At 43.9% G+C, this 23,935-nt stretch overlaps 1 protein-coding gene across 13 annotated transcripts in view; it reads left to right on the forward strand.

Moving 5' to 3' along the window:
* The first annotated feature begins 729 nt into the window (after positions 1 to 729).
* The window catches only part of wiz (WIZ zinc finger), an 83,942-nt gene continuing 60,736 nt past the window's right edge, over positions 730 to 23,935 (forward strand). For 4 of the 13 annotated variants that reach the window (XM_062970727.1, XM_062970734.1, XM_062970729.1 and 1 more), the window contains exons 1-2: positions 1,079 to 1,207; positions 12,609 to 13,065. In XM_062970727.1, the coding sequence (XP_062826797.1) occupies positions 12,690 to 13,065 (376 nt within the window). In that variant the 5' untranslated portion in view covers positions 1,079 to 1,207; positions 12,609 to 12,689. Of the gene's footprint in view, positions 890 to 1,078; positions 1,208 to 12,608; positions 13,066 to 23,935 lie in introns of those variants that run through there. The other 9 variants (XM_062970736.1, XM_062970735.1, XM_008104249.3 and 6 more) reach the window with 8 other exon arrangements.

A 23,935-nucleotide genomic window follows, 5' to 3' on the forward strand; every position in this document is an offset into this window, starting at 1 on the left:
GACACGACTAGACTTCATGTCAGGGGAAAACCTTTACCTTTACGGATAGAATCACTATGCACAAACCTCTTTATTCTCCCACCCTGAACATTTCCACAGATATCTAAACCCCATTTGTGGATGCCTGCCATAGATGTGGGCGAAACGTCAAGAGAGAATGCTTCTGGAACATGGCCATACAGCCCGGAAAACTCATTGATTCCGGCCATGAAAGCCTTCGGCAACACATTGAACCTCTTTATTGTTATGCCTACTGATGTCGGCCCCCAGTCCCATCTCAAGGGACAAAAGAGCCTGGGGCCGCGTCCCTTCTTTGGGGCCTTTAGGCCTTTCGAGGGCCAGGAACAGGCCTAGCCAGGAGGGGGCGCCCTAGAGGCGCAGACGCCAGAGGGGAAAAGCGAGAACAGCCATGGGAGGCTCTTCGCCACCACTGACAAACCTCCCCCTTCCACTCAGCTCCTCTCTCAACATGGCGCCCGGGGCGGGATCCGGCCCATGACATCATGGCGTTTGAGTTCTGCCTCTCTCAACATGGCGCCTCGGCGGCGGACGTCGCGTTGCTAGAGACGCTCTGTGTTCGCGACGCTGAGCGGGGGGGAGGGGGGGAAAGGGGCGGGGAGCAGCCGGGTCGGAGCAGGCAGCTGGGCCGGCCGGGAAGAGAGGGAGGAGAGGGGAGAGAGGGGGGGGGGAGTTGGTGGGACGGCGCGCGCGGAGGGGGGGGGAGGCGGGGGGACGCTTAAAGGAGCCATGTCCCCTGCGCGGCGGCCTCGGCTGCTGCTGCTGAAGAGGCCGGAGCCGGGCGGGGGGCCGAAGAGGAAGGTGCTGAGGGAGATTCGGAAGCGCGCGAGCCCGCCCAGCCCCGAGGAGCCGTTGAGCGGGGCGCGCGAGGGTGAGTACGCCCTCAGGGAGGGAGGAGAGAGGGAGAGCGAGAGCGAGAGGGAGAGCAGCGGCTGAGGAGGGCAAGTGACAGGCGGCAAGGAGGGAGGGAGGGAGGGAGGGACTGAGGGAGCGGGTGCTGCTGCCGCTGCCTCTGCTGCCGCTGTCAGGGAGCAAAGTGACAGGTAGGCCACGGGCGGGACTGGCTCCGCTCGGCCCGTCGGGCAGCGGAGCGGATGGCCTGCCAGCGCCCCAAACAGGCAAGCAGCGGGTCCCGCGGGAGGTCCCGGAGGTGGCGCGGGGCTTGAAAGTGGGACAGGTGCGGCGCAAGGTGGGCAATGTGGACACGGAGGGAAGGGGGGGGCTTCTGAGATGGGGGGGGGGCTGAGGGGGCGCCTCGGGTTAGGTGCTGAGAAAACGAGGGGAACCCCTTTTCTCCAAACCCTGGGAAGGAACCGATTGCCTCTTGCTTGGCCCAGAGATGGTGGGTTGGTTTATTTGAGGGCATTATTAAACAGCCCTTCTCTTTCCCATGGCATCTCTCGATGTATAGGTTGACAATCCCTCCTCCAAAGATTTAATTATTTACTTATTTAAGGCATTTATATCCAGTCCTCTCACCCCCCCCCCCCCCCCCCGAAGCTTACATTGGAGGCATTATTTCGTTCCCGAACCACAACAATTAGAAGCAATTAAGCAACAATTTAAAACAACATATGTATACATCAGATGACTATTGTGCATAGATCCAAATAATCATATTCATCAATCCAAAGCCAATTCTAACTGTATTGCACCAATAGTTATGCTGGGCCGAATGCTTGCTCCCAAAAACAACTTTTCACTTGTTTGGGAAATGACAGGAGGGAAGGGACCTATCTAATTCCATTAGGGAGGGAGTTCCACAGCCGCAGGGCCACCACTGAGAAGGTCCTGTCTCTCTTCCCACCAGTGTCTCCCGTCCCCACTAGTCGCACCTGCAAAGGTGGTGGGACCAAGAGCAGGGCCTCCCCTTTTCCACCTGGAATTCATGAATGAATGAAACTTCATTTATAACCCACTCTGTCTCCCCAAAGGGACTCAGGTCAGCTCACAACAAAATACACAATTGCAAACATTCCATGCCAACAGTAATACATAAACAAATCAATAAACAACTCAGGAACAACTCCGTAAATTATAAATCAACATAAATGAACATGATGTAAAATAAGTCCACATAATTACTAACATATTAAATCCTTAAAATATCATTTAAAATATCTAAAACTGGGCTAAAATTGTTGGGTGGAAATAGAAAACAAGTTAATAGAGTGGGTGCTAGCAGCTAGGTAAAATGCAAATAGATGTACTTAATCCTCCTCTTCCTCTCCATAAGCTAAATTGCATTAATGTGTTTTAATAGCTTTTAATGTATGTTTCATATAATTTTTTTCCTTCTATGTACAAACCGAGTATCCCTCCTCCAAAATTTCATGGTTTCCTCCTTTCTGTTTGTTCACATGCTTATGGATGTCAATGGCTTCTCTGTGTAGTTTGACATGCTGGTTGTTAGAGTGGTCAAGCATTTCCGTGTTCTCAAATAATATGCTGTGTCCAGGTTGGTTCATCAAGGGCTCTGCTATGGCTGACTTCTCTGGTTGAATTAGTCTGCACTAGTACCTTTCATATTCCTTGATTCATGTTTGGAACATGGCCATACAGCCCGGAAAACTCACAGCAACCCAGTGATTCTGGCCATGAAATCCTTCAACAACACATTTTAGAGTATTTTGGAATTCAGAATTCCAGAAAAGAGATGCTCATCCTATCTCTCTATCTACACATACAGTTACTTTTACAAGAGGGTATTCAAGTGATAAACCATTAAGTTTTAATGAGCCCAGGCTTTTGAACTGGGCAGGTATGGCTTGTCTTAGATAAATCTTCTTTGTAAAACTTCACACATGCACACACATACCTTTAAGGCTACAGTCCCATCTTTCTTTATCTGAGAATATGTGCCATAGAATAAAACTCATCCGCTACTTATTTTTGCATGGCATTGAGAATGTTGTTCTGCAAATATTCCTGTCATTCCTTCCTGCGAGGTATTTGGCAGGAACCTTAGTTCTGGCAATTTGACAATGACATGCTGGCACAGCTGGTCTAAAGAGTCAGGTAGGACAGTGATTCAGACTACAATCCCAGCTCTACCTACTTGGAAGAAAGTGTGTACCTGCATGTGCATCTTCAACTAACCTGTTGACTTATGGCAACCATCATAATTTCATAGGGCTCTCATAGGCAAGGAATACTCAAAAGTGATGTGCCATTATCCTCCTTTGAAATATAGCCTGTAGCCTCTTGTATTCCTTGGCATAAGGCACAACTCTGCCTAGCTTCGAAGATGTGATGCCTTCAGGATATTTAACCTAATGAGACAGTTCTCTAGTAAACATTGATAAAATTGGTTTGTGAAATTTGAATACTGATCAACTACATTGGTGTGTTACAATAGAAATTTGAACAGCAACTTTGGGAACATTTCCAAGTTAAATTGAAGGAAAGTGTTTTCTGTTCAGATTCTTATTTGGCACATATCTTCGCAAAACCCACGCATGCCATCTTTGTTAAGTGGAGATCCATCACAATTTCGATTTGTGATCCTGAGGTGATTCTATTCCTTGGGAAGAATGTTGATGGTGAAATAGTAAAGGTAGTGCCAAGTTTGCTGAAAGTGCTCAGATGGAACCTAAAAACTGTGCTATGAGAGTTAAAGGTATATTTGATTGTAAGGATAATAGAAAGTAACTTGATTTGTAAGCATGAAAGGAAGTGTTGATGATTTTAAATATTAATTATGTTCAGATCTGAAGGGACACCATGGTGAATTTACAGGGTCTACTTAGTTACAAACAATAGTGTGAAACATAGTTCCCCCTATGTGTTTAGTTATAGCATGTGTATAGTGTTTTATAGATCTGGCACTCTGCAAAATAGCTTATTATTTATTTATTTATTTATTTATTTAATTTATATACCGCTCTTCTCCCCCAGGGGGACCCAGAGCGGGAGTGAATTTTTTTTGAGCTAAAATAAAATAATACTATTACTGTAACCTAAAATACATGACATCTGTATAGAGCAGGCATGAGCAAACATTTTTGCCCTGGGGCTGCATTGTGAGTCCAGCCAGGAGGGCCGGGCCAGGAGGGAGGGGGGCCGGGCACATGTTGGGTGGAGAGAGCTCAGGAAAGAATGGGGCCAGGAGGAGGCAGGGCAAGGCCCAAATCATCCTCAGGTTGTCCTCTCAGTTTAAGTACGGGTCTGCTTATCCCATCCTTATGCTGGGAAGGCAGGACACGCAACGACTGCTCCAATTCTTCTTCCCATCCTCCTCCCCCGATCCTTGGGCTGTCCTCTTGGCATTATGCCAGGAGGAGAGTGAGACAGGCAGTGGCTGAGTGTGCCTTGGAGGGCTCTCAGCTTCCGCGTGCCTTCTTTGAACTGTCCTCTCGGCATCAGAGTGTCGTTCACATCATCCTTATGCCGGGAGGAGGTTGAGACACAACGTGTCTGAGAACAATCCAGAGGGCTCTCATCTGCTACGTGCCTTCATCCCCTATCTTTTTGGCATAAGGACGCAGTGGGCCACCATGTTCCTATGCCAAGACAACAGGGAAAATGAGGAGGGCCTGAGGTCAGTACCCAGGGGGCTGCATCCGTCCCCCGGGCCTTAGTTTGCCCATGCCCAGGCAGGATTATTGAAGTAATTCTTTTGGCCTCCCTGGTTATTTTTCTTAGGTGTCATTACAGATGACCCTCCACATGTGTGGGTTTAACTTTTGCAGATTTCATTAATATGGTCTTTCTGCCTTGAGGTACTCCAGTGCAAATCTGTGATCAGCTTCTGCCAGTGGTTGACCATGAGGAGCCGCGGTGATGCAATGGGTTAAACTTTTCTGCTGGTTGAACTTCTGGCCTGAAGGTTAGGTTGTTGACCTGAAGATTGCCAGTTCAAATCCACGAGACGGGGTGAGCTCCTTGCCCCCAGTGTCAGCTCTAGCTTGCGGGGACATAAGGGAAGCCTCACAGCTAACACATCCGGTTGTCCCCTGGGCAACGTCTCTGTAGACGGCGAATTTTCTCACACCAGAAGTAACTTGCACTATGTTCCCAAGTCGCTTCTGACACGATAAAAAAGTGGTTAACCATAGAAGCATGCTGGTGGACCTAAAGATTCCTAGAGAGACCACCTCTCTAGGAATTTCTAGATCATCCATCACAACTCTGTGGTCAACTTCCTATGGATTCCTAGAGAAGTCTTCTTTAGGATTAAAAAGAGTATTTAATTTTTTGTAGTTTTTCCACTTTTGCAGGATTCCTGCACCCGTAACCCTAGCAATTGTGGAGGGCCGAATGTATAGCAGAGATAGACATTAGCTGCCATTAAAATCCTCTATGATGTGGGTTGAATAGCAATTGCTCACTTAGGGCTCATCTACACTAACCACTTAGGTCCATGTGTAGTTGGATTAGCCCTGCATGAGGTTGATATGGCTTAACCCAAGGCAAAACCACTTTAACGCGGACTTGCCCCAAGTTGAGTTAACTCAGAATAAAGCCCAAATCCTTACCTATGATTTGGGCTTTCCTCCCAAATTAGGGGCAGTGAAAACAGTTAGCCTGATTACTAAATAGAATCAGTCACAACTGTCTTCACTGCTATCCATGTTCTTCAGGCTCAGGTGGCCCAGGGATGCAGGATGGCAATCTGCTTTTCATCATCGTCCCCCCCCCAACATTGCAGCTATCCCCAGCTGCCACACCCATCTACCTTGTTCTCAAGTGTTCTGGTTGTGGCACTGGGGGCAGGGTAGACCTCTAAGTTGGGTGCTGTGCTGCATTGAACCACGTTCGGCACAGCTAACCATCAGGACTCCCTGCCACCCCGGAGGCTGTTCAGGAAGTCCGTATCTGGCCATCCTGCAGGGCTGATCCAATATCCCAGATGCTGAATTGAGCCCGCATTAATTCTCAATATAGAAGGACCCTTAGTCTAGGATGGAAGTTCTCTTCCCATCAGAAGTTTTATTTTATGGTTGATTGGTTGCTTTTACTCCGCTGAGTTATAGCAAGCAAGATCTCCATTCATTATCTTTGATTGTAATCACTTTGGAAGACAGCATCCATTTTTTCTCTCTGATAGAAATGGTTATTTAAAAAAGCCCAGTGTACCTGGCCCTTTAGGAGGGCTAGTTTCTTAACTTCAGCCTGGTGGAAGAGCTGCCAAATGGCAGCTAGGTCGAGAGAAGCAGCTTCCCAAGAGGACTGGTGATAGTAGACCTACTTTGCTTCCCTCTCTCTCTTTGTCAGCCTGATGAAAGGCTTCAAAGGATTGCTTTATTGAACTTTCTGGGAAAAGTCACAGCATATAAGACCTGAAGGAGAAATGGCTAGTATCTAAAATGTATGATTAGATTGAATTATCACCATACTGTCATTGTACCAGACACTGCTAAAAGCATCTTATAGGTGGCATTTGCGAATATGCCCGTATTGTAGCTCTAAGGTTCATATCTGTCTATGTCTCAGGAATGTATTTTTTGTCGTTTTTCTAATTATAACTTCAGATCTCATAACAGTTTAAAAACCTACCTGTAGCATTCAGAGTTGACAAAATGACTCAATTCCTTTGCTCCTACGGTTGCTTCCATATTTCTTACGGGGTGGGGGTGAGAGGACAGCAAGAATAATATTGGAAGCTTTAGGTTATGGAAAGAAAGTCACAGACAGCTAGAGCAGGGGTTCTCAAGTTGTGCTCCACACTCTTTTCCTTGGCACCCAGACCCCCCCCCCCCCCCGCACGATTTCTTTGCTTCCAAAACCCAATTTCCCTCCCACCACTCAGGTTTTGTTTTTTCTGCATGGCAGGAGGGGGTTGGACTCGATGGCCTCTAGGGTTTCTATTATTATCATTACTATTACTATTACTATTTCAAAGGCTGGGTGGCCATCTGTCGATGACTATAAGCGAATTTCGGGGTGTTTTGATGTGCTTTTCCTGCATGGCAGAAGGGGGTTGGACTGGATGGTCCCGGCGGTCTTCCACTGAAATACTGTTAACTTTATGCTGGCAAAAATTGTTCTTCATTTTAAATATTGTATTGCTCTTTCTTTCTTTCCTTTTTTTTTTTTTTGAATTGCGTAAATTAGTTCACACAAACATTATCCATCCACCTGCCATTGTCCTGGCCTATGCCTGATGTATATACATAATATATATTATAATATAATATATAAACATTTATTGGGCTCCATGAGAAACTTTTGCTTCAAATATGACTCCATGACTGAAAAGGTTTGAGAATCCCTGAGCTAGAGTTAAGTGCTTGAGGGGATGTCTTCATGAACTTGCCCATGGTTTAAAATCAGCGATACAGACCTTCTCCAGGATGGGGGCACTGTCTGAGGCAAGGAGGGTGGCAATTGGAAAGAGAATCTTCTTGGTTGTGTCTGCCTACTCCTTCTTCTAAAACAGTCTACCTGAAATCTGCATTACATCCTGCTAGATGGCTTTCATGCTACCTTTACACTGGTTGCAAGCTGCCCTAAACTTGTTTTAAATTGGCCAGTGGTATAGAAATACTATAAACAGACAAAAAATGGGCACAGGCAGAAATACGATTTTCCCTTTGGCTGCTCACCCATGGGCCATTGTTATTTGCTTCACATTGGTGGCAGATTGTATGTCTGGATGGAAGATAACAACTCTTTGTGTGCCAACTAACATCTGTTGATCACGTAATTGTGCTGTTTGGTCTGCTTCCTTGTCATTACATCAGAAATGAATGTAATGGGATTTTTTTTCTTAGTGGGAATATGATAAATACAGTTGTGTATTTGGCACTGAACTTCAAGATCTAACTTCTTCTAAATATTGTAAACTTTCCCAGGGCTTAAAATTTTGTTCCATTTCTGCCTCAAGAAGAGTTCCGGTGAAGACAAATTTTACCATGTTTGTGACATTTTAATATAACAATAATAAAGGTTAATTAAAACATGACTTTGTGGGAAGGTCTGTTTTGTTGAATTTAGAACAATTGCTCCAGGTTGTTTGCATGTTCAGGCAGGCACTAATTAAATGTCAACTGCATGTTTTAAGTCTTATGGTTACAACCAAAGGAGTGAATTGTGACTTTTTCATTATGGCGTAGTTGATATGCATTGAAATCTTAAATTATTTTTTCAGTAACTCCATCCATTGCTGAAGGTGGATACAGGATTCCAAACACAGTATAGCATTTACTTAATGGCAGTGTGAGTCTGCATGGTGTAGGTGTCTGAGTGTTGGATTAAGACTCTGGAGACCAGGGTATGCATTATCTACTCGGCCATTGAAACCCATTGGGTATTCTTGAGTAAATCACACTCTCTCAGCTTCAGAGGGAGGAAAAAACAAATGTCTCTGAACAAATATTGCCAAGAAAACCCCATGAATGGCTTGCTGTAAGTTGGAAACAACTTGAAGGCACACAACAACAGCAGTTACAACAACAAATGTAATCATGCTACAGTAGAGTCTCACTAATCCAAGCCTCGCTTATCCAAGCTTCTGGATAATCCAAGCCATTTTTGTAGTCAATGTTTCCAATATATTGTGATATTTTGGTGCTAAATTCATAAATACAGTAATTACAACATAACATTACTGCGTATTGAACTACTTTTTCTGTCAAATTTGTTGTATAACATGAAGTTTTGGTGCTTAATTTGTAAAATCATAACCTAATTTGATGTTTAATAGGCTTTTCCTTGATCAGTCCTTATAATCCAAGATATTCACTTATCCAAGCTTCTGCCGGCCCGTTTAGCTTGGATTAGTGAGACTCTACTGTATTTAGCATTTTCGGGAAACTAGCATCTTATGTTAATGGAATTGTTTAAATACTCATGGCACTACTTCTGGTGTCAGGGGGAAGAGAGACTACAAAGAGAAATTGTAGTGCAAAACCTTTACTTTCTGAAAGCTACTGCCTCTCAGGAGGACAACATTTAGGGCTTCTTGCAACATTCCTGTGACACTATCCCCAGGTTTTTCAGTAGTCTGTCTTTATGCTCATATTGTAATTGTTACAGAGTAGAAAATATTTTCAGCTAGGCTGCTTCTCAGTTCTGTTTATTAATCTTGAATCTTCCTTCCTACACAACACTGCTCAAATTCAGATTTTAAACTTGCTGTGACTGGGACAAATCTTTAGTTCTGTTCTGCATGCATGATATCATAATTTTTTGATCAAGTTCCTCAGATTGATTTTCTCCTTGGAAAATACATCAGCAAAGCCCTTTGAGGTGCCTGACATTTTGTTAATTCTGTGATTATGATATTGGTTTTGGAAATACAAGAAGAAATGCCCCCCCCCCTTTTACGCTATGATGCTGTGAATGCTTTTTGAGAGTAATATAGTGAAATTTACTTCAACCTAAAGCTGCATAGGTTTGTGCTCTTCTGATTTAAACAACTTTAACTGAACTGCTGTTTCAGCATCTTTTCCTAGATCATTTGAGGACGTCCCAATGGAATGTGTTCAAACTATAATATTATTTATTAACTAGTGTTGATATTTGAAGTTAATACCATTCTGTTTAATTTGTGTGTTTTCTAATGGCATCAGTGGCAAATGATAAAGATTCTGCCTTATATAGTGGAACATCTTTCAAAAGGATGCTGTTCAAGTGTTGATAAAGGATGCATTTTGTGTGTCTGTATTGCCTTTCCAACAAGTGGCACATAAAATTGATTATTACTCAACAGTAATCATAATAATTTAAATATTGAATAGCTTACTGTGTCTTTCTCTGGTAAAGGTATGCAGCAAAGGGAGTCCTGGCAGGGCATCCGTCCAGCATGGTCAGTGCTTTTTGTGTAGTAGCATTTGTCAGAGGCAGCCTATTGTGGCATGTACTGTCTACATCTTCAACCCAAGGTTCACACAGTGAAAACTCTGATAGAAGATTTGAGGAAAAAAACTTTCTTAGGATTATTGCAAGCAGAGCATTTAAAAAGACTATGTTACTCTTGTGCATCATATTTGTGAATGAAAATGGTATTCACAAGGTCAGTGTTGGCACACATCACAACATAACAGATGGGAGAAAGCATATCATAGATGCCATTGTGTTGTTTAGTGAATATGTATGCCATGCAGGAACAGCTTGTATGGAAGAAAGTGCAACAAGTGGGTTCATCCCAGGTGGATTGGTTGGGGGGATCAGGAAAGCTTCCCAAACTGTTTTCTTATGTGTTTCATCTTAAATTCATCCTTTGCCAACCATGTGTGTTTGCTCAGACATCCATGGGCTCACGTAGTATCACACTTCAGCATTTATCTCCTCCTAGTGGCAATTGCATTTGTTGTTCTGCTGGCACTGGCCAGTGCGCAACACTGACCCATGCCAATTTCTGCCTTATAACAGATTTCTCTGGGATTCAGATTGATATTCTTAATATTGGCTCTTCAGACTTCTATCTCAATTCAATAAAACCTGCTAGTAGTGCCAGTAGACCAAGCAATAATGTATCTCTAGGTTCTCCTGTAGTTATGATATTATTTCAATTGTTTTAAATTAAGATTTCTCCAGTCAAGCATTCTGAAAATCAGTGGGTAGGCAAACAGATAAGTCTGTGACTGATATATTTGTATTATTTTTGTTTTTGTTTTATTTTTTGTTTGAATCAGTGAAGATACAGCAGGAATTATACTTGCTTCCCATGGTCATGTCTCAGATTTGAATTTAAGTTAGGGTTTTAAAAAAGTTTTAGCAGCTATAATTTGAAGGATAATCTAGATGCTACAGTTTCTGAGAAGGAAAAGGAATTATAGGCTATAATGCTATGTAGTACTTACTTCAAAGTAAGTTCTTCCCAGTAAACCACTGGTGATGACCCTGAATTCTGCATACAGGACTCTCTTCCAGTGAAACAGGGACAGTTTCTCATGATTTTTTCATTCTTCTAAATCCCCATGTATTTTCCTAATATTCTCCAGAGAGCTTGGGAGTACACAGGAATGGAGAGCCACAGAGATGGGGGAAATGGCAAAAATAGCTTTCTCCGCCAACAGTTGAATGAATGGCTGCTGTGAATTCAATAAATAGACACATGGACTCAATCTGTAAGCCAATAGTCAGTTTGTATATAGCAGGGCTGGGGAATGTTGGATGGGGGGCTGCATTGGCCCCCAAGACCATTTGGTCTGACCATTTGTCTTTTACCCAAATACTAACCAAGTACTGACTTTAATCTGGTGCCTTTAACAATCCTTGCACAAACTGAATCTCAGGTGAAGATTAAGGAAATGACAAGGCACCAAAAGATCCCAGAGGTCGATGATACAAACATCTGATATGTTCCAAATCCAAGATGCAGGATTAGCACAGCAATCAAAGCAAGGCTGTCCTCCTCTGGGCCTCTTTCTGCTCTTTTCAAGACTAGGTCAGGAGGATGTGATGCTCCACAGGATCAGTAGTCGTGACTTACGTTGATCCTTTTTGCTTCCTTTTTGAAGTTGCAGGGTTGGCACAGGGATGAAGGCCGACTATTGAATTGTCAGCATTGCGGGAGGTGGGAGGCAGGTTGCTATTTGTGAGCTATGTCTTCCCTCCTTCCTGTCTCTTCTTCTCTGTCCCAGTAGATGAGAGGGTTACATTTACTATACTTTTACCTCTCAGGCATTTACCCTACAATTTGGGCCGTTTCTGCTCATGAATTTCCCAGCAGAGCATAAGCCCCCACACAATCATTGGGTTTGCCCTGGAAGGATGGCTGCCCAGTCTGCCACCTTAACCAGGTTCCTGTTGCTCCTCCGAGCCACTATGGGCCTGCTTCTTCTCTCTTGTATGAGTCAAAGTGGAGGCAGCTGCGCCACATGGCCTTTGGAACTTGCATTTGATTTTAATATATAAGTGTATAATTTATTATATATAATTGTATTATTATTTATTTGTAATAATAAAATAAATATATACATAAAGGTATGACCGGCAAATGATTCTATACATATTCAAATGGCAGAAAAAAGGTTCTCTTCTCCTAGTGTATAGGATATGCTGATCAGCCACCTATGGCAGAATCAAATCTGTATAAGGGTTGTACTGGGCACTATAGGCAGCCCCAGAGTTACAAACATCCGACTTACAGACAACTCATAGTTCAGAATGGTGGTGAGACAACAGAAGGCGAGAGAAATCTGTCCCTCTGAAGGGAAATTCACTCCTGAAAGAGTCATCATGAGGAAAAGGTTTCACCAATCCTTGTTTCCACAACTAGCCAAATTTTTCAAAATCCAATTATCACAGTGACAGAAAGTGAGGTAGAATCTTCTGAAAAAGGGGCACAGATAGCAAAGCAAATGCCACAGGGGTAAAACCCTTCCCTATGCTATCTAAAACTTTTAAAAAGTACCTGTTCTGATTTAAATATACATTTAGCTTAAAAACAAAATTACAGAACCAATCTTGTTTGTAACTTGGGGACTGCCTATACATATACATTTATATTATATTATTTTATTTTATTTTTCTCAGTTGTTAAACAGAATTTGCTATTCTTCAGTCTAGTGTGTAAGGTACTGCCTCTAGGTATAAGGTACTTTCTCTAGGTAGAAGCCCTGGAAAGAACTTATTTGAAATTCAGTTTTCTGAATGTTTTGGAATGTGAGCCATTTTGACTTTTTTTTTTAAAATTATAGGTTGTCTGGCTGTAATTCTTCCAAATCCACCAAAGCCTTGATATTTGGTTTGTGAAATCAACCCAGCAGCATCCACAAGGAATGGAGAAAGTTGTTTCAACTGCTTTATCAGAACAAGAGAAAGAACCCAAGGATGGTGAGGAAAAAGCTGTGCTGATGACTGTGGTGTCAAACAATGATCTTGCTTCCCTTGAGTCTTCCCAAGATGAGGAGAGAACAGCTGTCTTTTTGAAAGATGCAAAAACACCTCCAAATAGTATGGCTCTGTTGAGTCCATCAAAGGAAAAGGAAATTGGTCTCAAGGAGACAGTCCATAGTTCTTCCAAGAAACCAGAAGCAATTAATAGAGAGGGAAAAGGAACCGATGTGATGGGTAGCCCTAAAGAGGATCCCAGCTTTTTGTTATCATTCACTCACCAAGAGCCAGATGGTACCTTGGAAGCCTGTGCAAAGACAGGTAAGTCCCGTACCTTGTGATGACAGGCATTTTTTCATAAAGTTCTATTTCTTTCTAAAAAGCTCAGGCAGAACTATATGAAACCAAAAGGAAAGTTTTTTAAACAAATCAGTAGCCATTCCAGAGACATTTGATGCAGTTCCTTTGCTTCAGCTAATTGGATTAAGGATTTCATCCCCTAGGTGGGGGGGGGGGGGAAGCATCTTCTAGGATGACCAGCCATCCCATGTTCTTACCATGTCAATGCCTATCTTTCCCCTGCTTTCTAGACTTTTCTCCATTTGGAATCAGGAAACATCTGACTCTGAAAGATGGGTCTAGGGCTTCATCACAATGTTCTACGGAAATGGAGCCCCACAGAGTATCACTGGAAGTGCCCTTGTGTCATGTGATGGCCTCTATGGGACTTCTGTGGGAATCTGTTTCCGAAGCACATGAAAACAGATCCCTAAACCTGTGGGATGAAGTCCTAAGAGGGAAATTTGTCTAACACAATAATATGTTTGTTTCATATATATAGAAATACATGTATAGAATCAGAAAGAGTCTCTGAGATCAGGAGCAGTATGTAAGCAAACCTAGCCCCCCCCTGAAATTACGCCCCCCCAACTTACCGGTGGCGGCGACGACCATTGGGTTACAAGGAAGTATTTGGTATTCTCGTGAGATTTTGCGAGATTTCTGTGAGATCTTGTGAGATTTCGCAAAATCTCGCGAGAATACCAAGTACTTCCTTGTTTCGCAGCAAGCGACCCAATGGTCCCCGCCGCCGCCACCGCCGCCACTGCTTCGAGTGCACCCAGCAAGGGCTGCGCCCGAAGCGGCGGCTTCATGGGCCTCCATTAAGAACCGGCCCTGGGAGCAGGGTAACTGTCTTGTGAGAAGAAGTAGAAAGTGTGTGGTCCTCTGGGTGTGTAAGATTCCAGTTTGCATCTACCCTGGCTGACACGGCTGATAGAAGCTGTAGATCCACAAAATCTGCAGAAGTGGGGCCATTGGTTCAGCATTCTTACTATATAGTGCAGGCATGTCACAGTTAGGATGCCAGTGATATCCTTTGCCTTCAAAGGCATTGCCAACTGTACAAATGAGGATTGTTATTGCTGCCCCCACCTATAGAATATGTGCATAGAGTTGGTCAGTAAAACATTCCAAGAAGATAAAGTCTACAACAGAGGAACGAGAGACCAAATTGCCAAGGCAGAGGAATCAGAAACCAAATTGGCAATATCCACTGGATAATGGAAGAAGTTAGGGAGTTTCAGAAAAACATCTATTTCTGTTTTATTGAGTATTCTAAAGGCTTGGAGAATGGGAGAAGTCCCAGCAGATTGGAGGAAAGCGAATATAGTCCCTATCTTCAAGAAGGGAAAAAAGGACGACCCAAACAATTACCGTCCGGTTGGCCTTATGTCAATACCAGGCAAGATTCTGAAAAAGTTTGTTAAGGAAGTGGTCCACAAACACTTAGAAATGAACGCGGTCATTGCTAATAGTCAACACAGATTTATCAAAAACAAATCATGCCAAACTAATCTGATCTTTTTTTTCGATAGAGTTATGAGCTGGGTAGATTCAGGGAACGCTGTGGAAGTAGCGTATCTGGATTTCAGTAAGGCCTTTGTGAAGGTGCCCGATGACCTTATGGCAAACAAGCTAGTCAAATGTGGGCCAGGCAAAACTACAGTTTGGAGGATCTGTAATTGGTTAAGCGAACGAACCCAAAGGGTGCTCACCAGTGCTTCCTCTTCATCCTGGAAAGAAGTGACGAGTGGAGTTCTGCAAGGTTCCGTCCTGGGCCTAGTTCTGTTTAACAACTTTATTAATGACTTGCGAGGGATAGCTAATGAGAGGGATAGCTAATACTCCAGAAGATAGGAGCAAAATCCAAAACGATCTTAACAGATTAGAGAGATGGGCCGAAACTAACAAAATGAAGTCCACCAGTGACAAATGGAAGATACACCACTTAGGCAGAAAAAATGAAATGCAAGATACAGTATGGGGGACACCTGACTCGACAACAGTACGTGTGAAAAGGATCTTGGAGTCCTCATGGACAACAAGTTAAACATGAGCCTACAATGTGATGCGGCGGCTAAAAAAGCCAATGGGATTTTGGCCTGCATAAATATGAGTATAGTGTCTAGATCCAGGGAAATCATGCTACCCCTCTATTCTGCCTTGGTCAGACCACACCTGGAATCACACTGTGTCTAATTCTGGGCACCGCAATTGAAGGGAGATGCTGACAAGCTGGAAATGTCCAGAGGAGAGTGACTAAAATGATCAAGAGTCTGGAGAACAAGCCCTATGAGGAGCGGCTTAAAGAGCTGGGCATGTTTAGCCTACAGAAGAGAAGGCTGCGAGGAGACATGATAGCCATGTACAAATATGTGAGGGGAAGTCATAGGGAGAAGGGAGCAAGCTTGTTTTCTGCTGCCCTGGAGGCTAGGACACAGAACAATGGCTTCAAACTACAGGAAAGGAGATTCCACCTGAACATTAGGAAGAACTTCCTAACTATGAGAGCTGTTTGGCACTGGAACTCTCTGCCCCGGAGTGTGGTTGTGGCTCCTTATAATAAAGAATAATAATAATAAAACTTTATTTATATACCGCCCTATCTCCTGGATGGAACTCAGGGCAGTTTCCAATCATAAAAACAACACAAACATTACATAGCAACATAATAACACATGATTAAGCAAAGTAAAATAATACAATTATAGCAATAAATAATAGTTACATGACCTGATCAAGGGGATGGGAACCATAAACCCAATATATTAAAATGTATCATTTTAGGCTAGAGAAATCTTGTACAATATATTCAGGCCCAGAAATCGGCGGTATTCCAATGTAATTACTCAAAAACCTGCCGACACCTTACGGAAATTGGATAATGTAGGGGATTACCTTGGAGTTTGGTGGAAAAGAGTAGTAGAGTTGTGTGTCATCTGCGTAAAGATGGCACCGAACTCCAAAACCCCGGATGACCTCACCCAGTGGTTTCATGTAGATGTTGAAAAGCATGGGGGAGAGAATGGAACCTTGCGGGACCCCACAGGTCAAAGGCCAGGGGTCCGAGCAGATGTCCCCCAGCTTCACCATTTGGGTACGATCCCCCAGGAAGGAGCGGAGCCACTGCAAAGCCATGCCCCCAAGACCCATTCCCGAGAGCCGCCCCAGAAGGATACCATGGTTGATGGTATCGAAAGCCGCTGAGATGTCCAGGAGATGCACTCCCCCTATCTAGTTCTCTGCGGAGGTCATCCACCAAGGCGACCAAAGCCGTTTCAGTCCCATGACCAGGCCTGAAGCCAGACTGTGACGAATCCAGATAATCGGTCTCATCCAAGAATTCCTGGAGCTGCGAAGCAACCACTCTCTCCAGGACCTTGCTCAAAAATGGGAGGTTGGAGATTGGCCAGTAGTTGTTCAATAATAATGAATCTAAAGTCGCCTTCTTTAATATGGGCCTCACAATTGTCTTTTTAAGGCAAGATGGAACATGCCCTTGCTGCAAAGAGGCATTGATGATACCAGTAAACCAATCAGCCAGCCCCCCACCGGCAAGTTTGATAAGCCAAGATGGGCAAGGATCTAGGATGCAAGTGGTCGCCCTCACCTCTCCAAGAACGTTGTCAACATCATCAGGCTGAACAAGTTGAAACGAATCCAATAAAATCTGACAGACAGGTGCCTCGGTTACATCCCCTGGTTCTGCACTAATGTCAGCGTCCAAGTCGGAGAGAATTCGAGCGACTTTGTCTGCAAAATGATATGCGACCTCGCCACATCGGGTTGTCAGGTGGTCAGAAGGCCCCTCCCCCTCAGGGGGATGGAGGAGCTCCCTGACCACCTGAAACAACTCTCTTGGTCTATTAATTGCAGACGCAATGCGCGCAGTCAAGAAAGTCTTTCTGGCTGCGCGCAGTCAAGAAAGTCTTTCTGGCTGCGCGCATTGCCACGGAGTATGCCTTAAGAGAGGCTTTAGCCCATGTTCGGTCGGATACACTTCGAGTCCTCCGCCAACGGCTCTCTAGCCCCCGCCTCGTACGCTTCATCACTGCCAGTTCCCCAGTCAACCAGGGGGCTGGTTTGGACCGATGCGACAAGAGGGGACGCTCAGGGGCGATCGTGTCTATTGCCCTAGAGACCTCAGTGTTATAGAGATCTACGAGGATATCGACAGGATCATCAGCCAGCATGGCAGGAAAATCCCCAAGAGACAACAGGAATCCATCCGGGTCCATAAGTCTCCTGGGGTGGACCAACTTAATGGGCCTACCACCCCTGCGGAGGTTAGAGGTTACAGTAAGTCTAAAGCTGATCAGATGATGATCGGTCCATGACAGTGGAAGAATGTTTTGCTCTTCCACACCGACATTTCCCCCGCCTGCAACAAAGACTAGGTCCAAAGTGTGGCCAGCTACATGGGTGAGCCCTGATATCACTTGGGACAATCCCATGGTCGTCATGGTGGCCATGAAGTCCAGAGCTGCGCCAGACAGGGTGGCCTCCGCGTGGACGTTGAAGTCTCCCAGCACAATAAGCCGCTGAGACTCCAACACCATGTCAGAGATCACCCTCGCAAGCTCTGGCAGGGAGACTACTGTGTTGCGGGGTGGTCGGTACACAAGTAGAAGCCCCAGACTGTCCCGGTTACCCACTTTCAGATGGACACATTTGAACCCTGAAAATTGCGGAACAGGGCACCTGGTCAGGACGATGGAATCACGATAGACGACCGCAATCCCGCCTCCCCGCCCCCCAGGTCTGGCCTGCTGATGCACTCCGAAGCCTGGTGGACAGAGCTGGGTAAGGTTTACCCCTCCAGCTCATCCAACCAGGTCTCAGTAATGCATGCTAGGTCTGCTACTTCATCCAGGATTAAGTCCTGAATGGCAGCTGTTTTACCGTTCACAGACCTAGCATTTAACAGCAGGACCTTAAACCCAGGGGGACTGCCATGCTAGCTCTCTAACCTATCTCGCTTTGGGGTCGCAAGAACTCTGTTGCGCTTCTCCGCCTCCCCAGTACAGTCTCAATGGTGGACCCCCGGCTCTGGAAAACATTCTGTCCCTGGATGGTCTCATTTAAACTTGGAGGAGAGGATAGTCAATGTATAGTTGGTGCTGGAGGAGGAGGGGAGAGTCCTCCTTGGGCGGAGCTTTGTGGGATAAATTCATCTCCAGAAGAGGTGTAGGCTAAGAGAGGAGGGCAGATTGGAGTTACCATTTGGGGCTCTTTCTGGATTTTCGGCAATGTGGGGAGTCTCCATTTACAAGTTAGTTCTCTTTCGTGAGCCAGAGATGCTGGGATTAAGGGTCTCAATTGATTTTTTTTGACAACTATTTTTTTGGGCAGTTCCTCTCAGTCCAGGTCGTAGTAGGTGGATGACAATATCTTGAAAAACTTAATTGTATGTCCAACATCAAAGGCTACTTTATTAGATTGGAAGACTCTGTAACGTGGCTTCCTTTTTTGGTGGTGTAGCTACTAATTTCCAGAACCGCTCTCTTTCCAAGATCAATTAAAGTCTCATTTTCCCTCCCCCCATGCCAGGAGGGTATCTGGTCCAAAAATTCTTCAACCCGCTCTCTTTCCAAGATCAATTAAAGTCTCATTTTCCCTCCCCCCATGCCAGGAGGGTATCTGGTCCAAAAATTCCTCAACCCTATCCTCCTGATGGCAAAATTTATCAGATAACACAGTTGTGTTTCGGGCTATACCCTCAACTAAATAATCTAGTTTTTCATTCAATGTTTTCAAATGAAGGAAAAGAAGACTCATGGATTGACCTAATAGGTCACTCATATTTGAGAGCATAGTGTTCAAGAGAGGTGGATGGTAATCCATCAATCCAAGTATGAATCCACTCCGTAGGCCTCTTCAGTGGTGGAGTAGGCACAGAAAATCCCGCAATTGTCCAGATACAAGGGAAGGCCCGTGGAATATACACACGCAGCACTCTAACGTAAACAGAACCATCACAGAGGAACTGTGCCAACCAAAAAACCAATCAAGGTAATATACTCGAAGCCTGGGTATTTAAATGACTATACTCTAAATCTCTGGGCCTGAACAGTCCCTAGGCTCTAACCACTAAAATAAAATCCTATAAGATGAGACCAAAATTAAAATAAGATAAGAAAATAAAATCTAAGAATTAAATATGATCCCTGAAGACAATAATAGCTCTTTTTATTCCTGATCTTGGGCTAGGTCTATCCAAGGAGGCATGGCAACAGCAGATAGGAGAGCCTCCCAGGAACTAAAGCCCAAATAATCACAACAGCAGTCAGGGCTCAACTGATGGAAATTTAGTTCCCTCCTGGTGTGAGGATGCAAAACCAGGACCCAAATGCTTCTCCCTGTTGCCTTTGAGACTAGCGAGGTCTTCTCAGGTCCTCTGTGCTAATCAAGATGGTGATGTCTGTCAAGGATGCCTTTCAAAAATAATGGGCCGTGTAATGTAAAAGGCAGACTCGTGGTCTGGCAGATATTGTTTAAGGTTTGATAGTAGTCAACCTCCGAGTTGATAGAAAAACCTCATGCGCCTCCGAGTCAAACCTCTGTTCCGGCCGCCATCTTGCAAGAACTTTTGCCCACCCTTCAATGTGATGGTAAGAGCAGGCCTCCTGATCCGGCAAGGCCTGTTGAAAGTTCTCTGACACAGCAAGGATAGCAGCGTGGGCCCTCCAACACGTACCCACGCCCGTGATGGCAACTAAAGAAAGGTTCTTTTACACCCCTGTATGGTCTCAGGTGCAGTGTTGCCACTGCAGGTGCGGTGTTGCCACTGCAGCAGTTGACACAGGCACCTTGTTGAGTCTTAGTAGAAAGGTCCAGTAGGTAGCCACGACTTCCTGAGATGAGCCAATCGCAGGGAGGACAGCAGCTCCAAGCCCCAAAAGCGCCAAGGCACTAGGGCGAGCCAGCAGCTGGTGACAAGGCCCCCCAAGAACGGGAAGAAGAAGGGGCAGTGGCTCTAAGGCCCCACAACGCTAGAGCGGGCCGGTAGCCGGCAGCAAGGCTCTCCTAAAATGGCCAACAGCAGGAGTGATAACTCCGGGCTCCAACCACACCAGGGTGAGCTGGCAGTCGGCGAGGCTCCTCAGAATAGCAGGCAACAAGGAGGAGCAGCAGCCCCGAGTCCAGCCGTGTCAAGGCAAGCCTCTGACCAAGCTCAGATAGAAGCCACGATTATAAGTCAATAAAACAGTAAGCTTAACCCCAGCTTAACTCTTTCTTTGGAGGCTTTTAAGCAGAGGCTGGATGGCCATCTGTTGGGGGTGCTTTGAAGATCATTTTCCTGCTTCTTGGCAGGGGGTTGGACTGGATGGCCCATGAGGTCTCTTCCAACTCTATCATTCTATGATTCTATGATTCTTTGACTGTGTGGATCATAATACATTGTGGCAAGTTCTTGGTGGTATAAGGATACCTAGTCACCTTGTCTGTCTCTGAGGAATCTATATAACGACCAAATAGCAACAGTAAGAACAGACCATGGAACAACAGATCGGTTCAAGATTGGAAAAGGAATAGGTCAGGGCTGTAAACTCTCACCCTACTTATTTAACTTGTATGCAGAACACATCATGCAATGTGCAGGACTTGTTGAATCTAAGGCTGGAGTTAAAATTGCTGGAAGAAACATTAACAACCTTAGATATGCAGATGATACCACTTTGATGGCTGAAAGCGAGGAGGAGCTGAGGAACCTTATAACCAAGGTGAAAGAAGAAAGTGCAAAAGCTGGGTTGTATTTAAACATAAAAAAACCAAGATGATAGCAACCAGACTGATTGATAACTGGCAAACAGAGGGAGAAAAGTGGAGACAGTGACAGACTTTATATTTCTAGGCGCGAATATTACTGGAGATGCAGATTACAGCCAGGAAATCAGAAGACGTTTACTTCTTGGGAGCAGAGCAATGACCAATCTCAATAAAATAGTGAAGAGTAGAGACATCACACTGGCAACGAAGGTCCGCATAGTTAAAGCAATGGTATTCCCCGTAGTAACCTATGGATGCGAGAGCTGGACCATAAGGAAGGCTGAGCAAAGGAAGATAGACGCTTTTGAACTGTGGTGTTGGAGAAAAATTCTGAAAGTGCCTTCAACCGCAAGAAGATCAAACCAGTCCATACTTTAGGACATAATGCCTGACTGCTCACTGGAGGAAAGGATACTATAGAGGCAAAGATGAAGTATTTTGGCCACATAATGAGAAGACAGGAAAGATTGGAAAAAGATATTGATGCTGGGGAAAATGGAAGGAAAAAGGAAGAGGGGTCGACCAAGGGCAAGATGGGTGGATGGTATCCTTAAAATGACTGGCTTTACCTTGAAGGAGCTGGGGGTGGCAGTTGACATGGAGCTCTGGCATTGGTTGGTCCATGAGGTCACGAAGAGTCGGAAGTGACTGAACAAACAACAAAAAACTTTACAACAGATTATTTCAAGGAAGGATATCACATACACAATAGAAATTATGCTTAAAGCAATAGATGTAATAGAGACTTTATGTGATGGATGCTTTTGTCTTTTCATGTGGCTTGCCAATCCAACCCCCTTCTACCTTTGTGCACCAAAAGCACTAGCAAAGCACTCCTGACAGATGGCCACCCAGCCTCAATGTTGTTAAACATAATAATGATGATGATGATGATAATAATAATAATAATAATAATAATAATAATAATACATCACATAGACATAAACGCTTGGGAAGCGTCCAACATATGATTTTGTGATATGAAATCAAGCATATATATCTCATTAGTTGTGTTATGCTTTGTCTTTGTGTCAATAATAATAATAATTATTATTATTATTATAATAACAAAGAGGATTGGAAGAGACCCCTTGGGCCATTTAGTCCAAACCCCTTCTGCCTTTGTGCACCAAAAGCACTAGCAAAGCACCCCTTAATAATTAATTATTTATTAAATAATAATTAAAATACCATTATAAACAAGCAAAGCTTTGGAAGGCGCACACCAGGTGAGAGAGGAGGTGGGAAAGGTGCACACCTTCTCCGGTGGAGGAGAAGGGAGCCACCGCCGCCGCGGGGGCCGGATAAATGGCTTCAATGGGCCACATGTGGCCCCCAGGCCTTAGTTTGGAGACCCCTGCAATACACCCACAGTTAGCCTTTTCAATAATATTTCTCCAGGGGACCTAGTCTTCTAAAGTTTTCCTTTTAAAGAATTTAGGATCATCAAGCACAGACACTTGTGGGGATCAAATATACATTTAATGTACAGTACATAACTCCAAGAAAGAAAAGGCATAAAATGTTTATAGTTCTGTCAGAGTTCTAAGAGTTAGAGGATTCTGGCTTTTTAGTTTTGTTATCATTGCTCCATTCTCAGCAAAGAAGGTAGATTAATAGGGGTTTTAAATTCAGTTGTGTGCAGGGTTTCCTCCCCACACTTATATATTTGTTTTTAAATGCTTTTCATCTTAGGTTTGAATTAATCTGCTTTACGTTGTTAACTATATTTGCTCTGTTGGATGTTGTTAGCTATCTTGAGTGCTGTTAGTGGAACAAGAGATAAAGTGAGGATAGAAATCTCATCAATAAATTTCCACATGTTGCTGTGAATTTTGTTTGCACATGTTTTCTCTCAGTTGGAATTTTGTTATGAGGATATTTTATTTTCTGGTCTCTCAAAGTGTTGTATTTTGAACTTGTGAAGTGCAGGTGCAAAGGCCTGGTAGAGGGGTAGTGTGTTGCCATCTATTACTGTTGGGGCTACTGTATGAAATGTGTCAGAAGTGGATGCTTGTAAAAGTGAATAACCTACTATCAGGTAGCTGGGGCTGGTGTATCAAAGTTCTCCTCAAACCTTGTGTGATTAGCACATCAAGATATATTCGCTAGGTTTTTTTTTGCCTGTTTTGCTGTGCTTTTGCTATTTATAAAGGATGGCAAAGAAATATGCAAAGCATTAAAACAACACACTTCCTGGTTACAATATTTAGAATTTTAAAATATTTTATTTGTTTTAGTTTTCAAAGTGAAAGTTTCCTGGATGCTTTGTCTAGAAACTAATCTCACATATCAACTGTTTTTATGGAAAATAAATTCATTTCTGTTGTGTATCCTGTCATGATATGAAAATCTAGCCAGATTTTATGACATTTCATAAATGAAAAAGACAGATGACAGATATATTGTCTGTTTTGTCTATAGATGGGACATACCAGTAGTGAAACAAAGAGTAATAGATTATACAGTAGTTTTCAGGACACATTATATGCCTGTGTGAACAAAGCCTTTGGGTTGCTTGTCAGACAGTACTGCTTGGCAAATTATACATACATGAATAATTGCTTTATTAAATTATAGATACTTGAGAATCCTTAACCAAACACACAGGTGGTTCTACAGATGGGTGAGGCAAGAATTGTAATAATGTCATTCAGAATGTACTCATTGAGAAGTAAGTCCTACTATGCCCAATGTGATCTATTCTCTAGCAAGTTTATTTAGGACTGCAGACTAAACTACTCTCACAAGATTCTTTCGTTCCTTCACTTCATTATCCTAACATAATCTTCTGCTTACAGAAGTTTTAACCTGCCTTGATTAAGCTATTAATTTATGTTCCTGGATAACCACTGCACCCCCCCCCCCCAAAAGTGTGCTATGTTGTGCCATTGATATTCCTTCAATGCATAACTGTTCTTTTGAAGGTATATATTGTAGGATAGGAAACGGTGTGGTTAGTAGAAGTGTAGGACTAATACACTGGGAGACTGGAGTTCAAATCCTATCTTGGCCATGGAAATCCACTGGGTGACTTTGAGCAAGTCACATTCTTTCAGTCTCAGAGGATAGCAAAGGC

Source organism: Anolis carolinensis, chromosome 2 (genome assembly GCF_035594765.1).
Source record: "Anolis carolinensis isolate JA03-04 chromosome 2, rAnoCar3.1.pri, whole genome shotgun sequence".
NCBI lineage: Eukaryota > Metazoa > Chordata > Lepidosauria > Squamata > Dactyloidae > Anolis > Anolis carolinensis.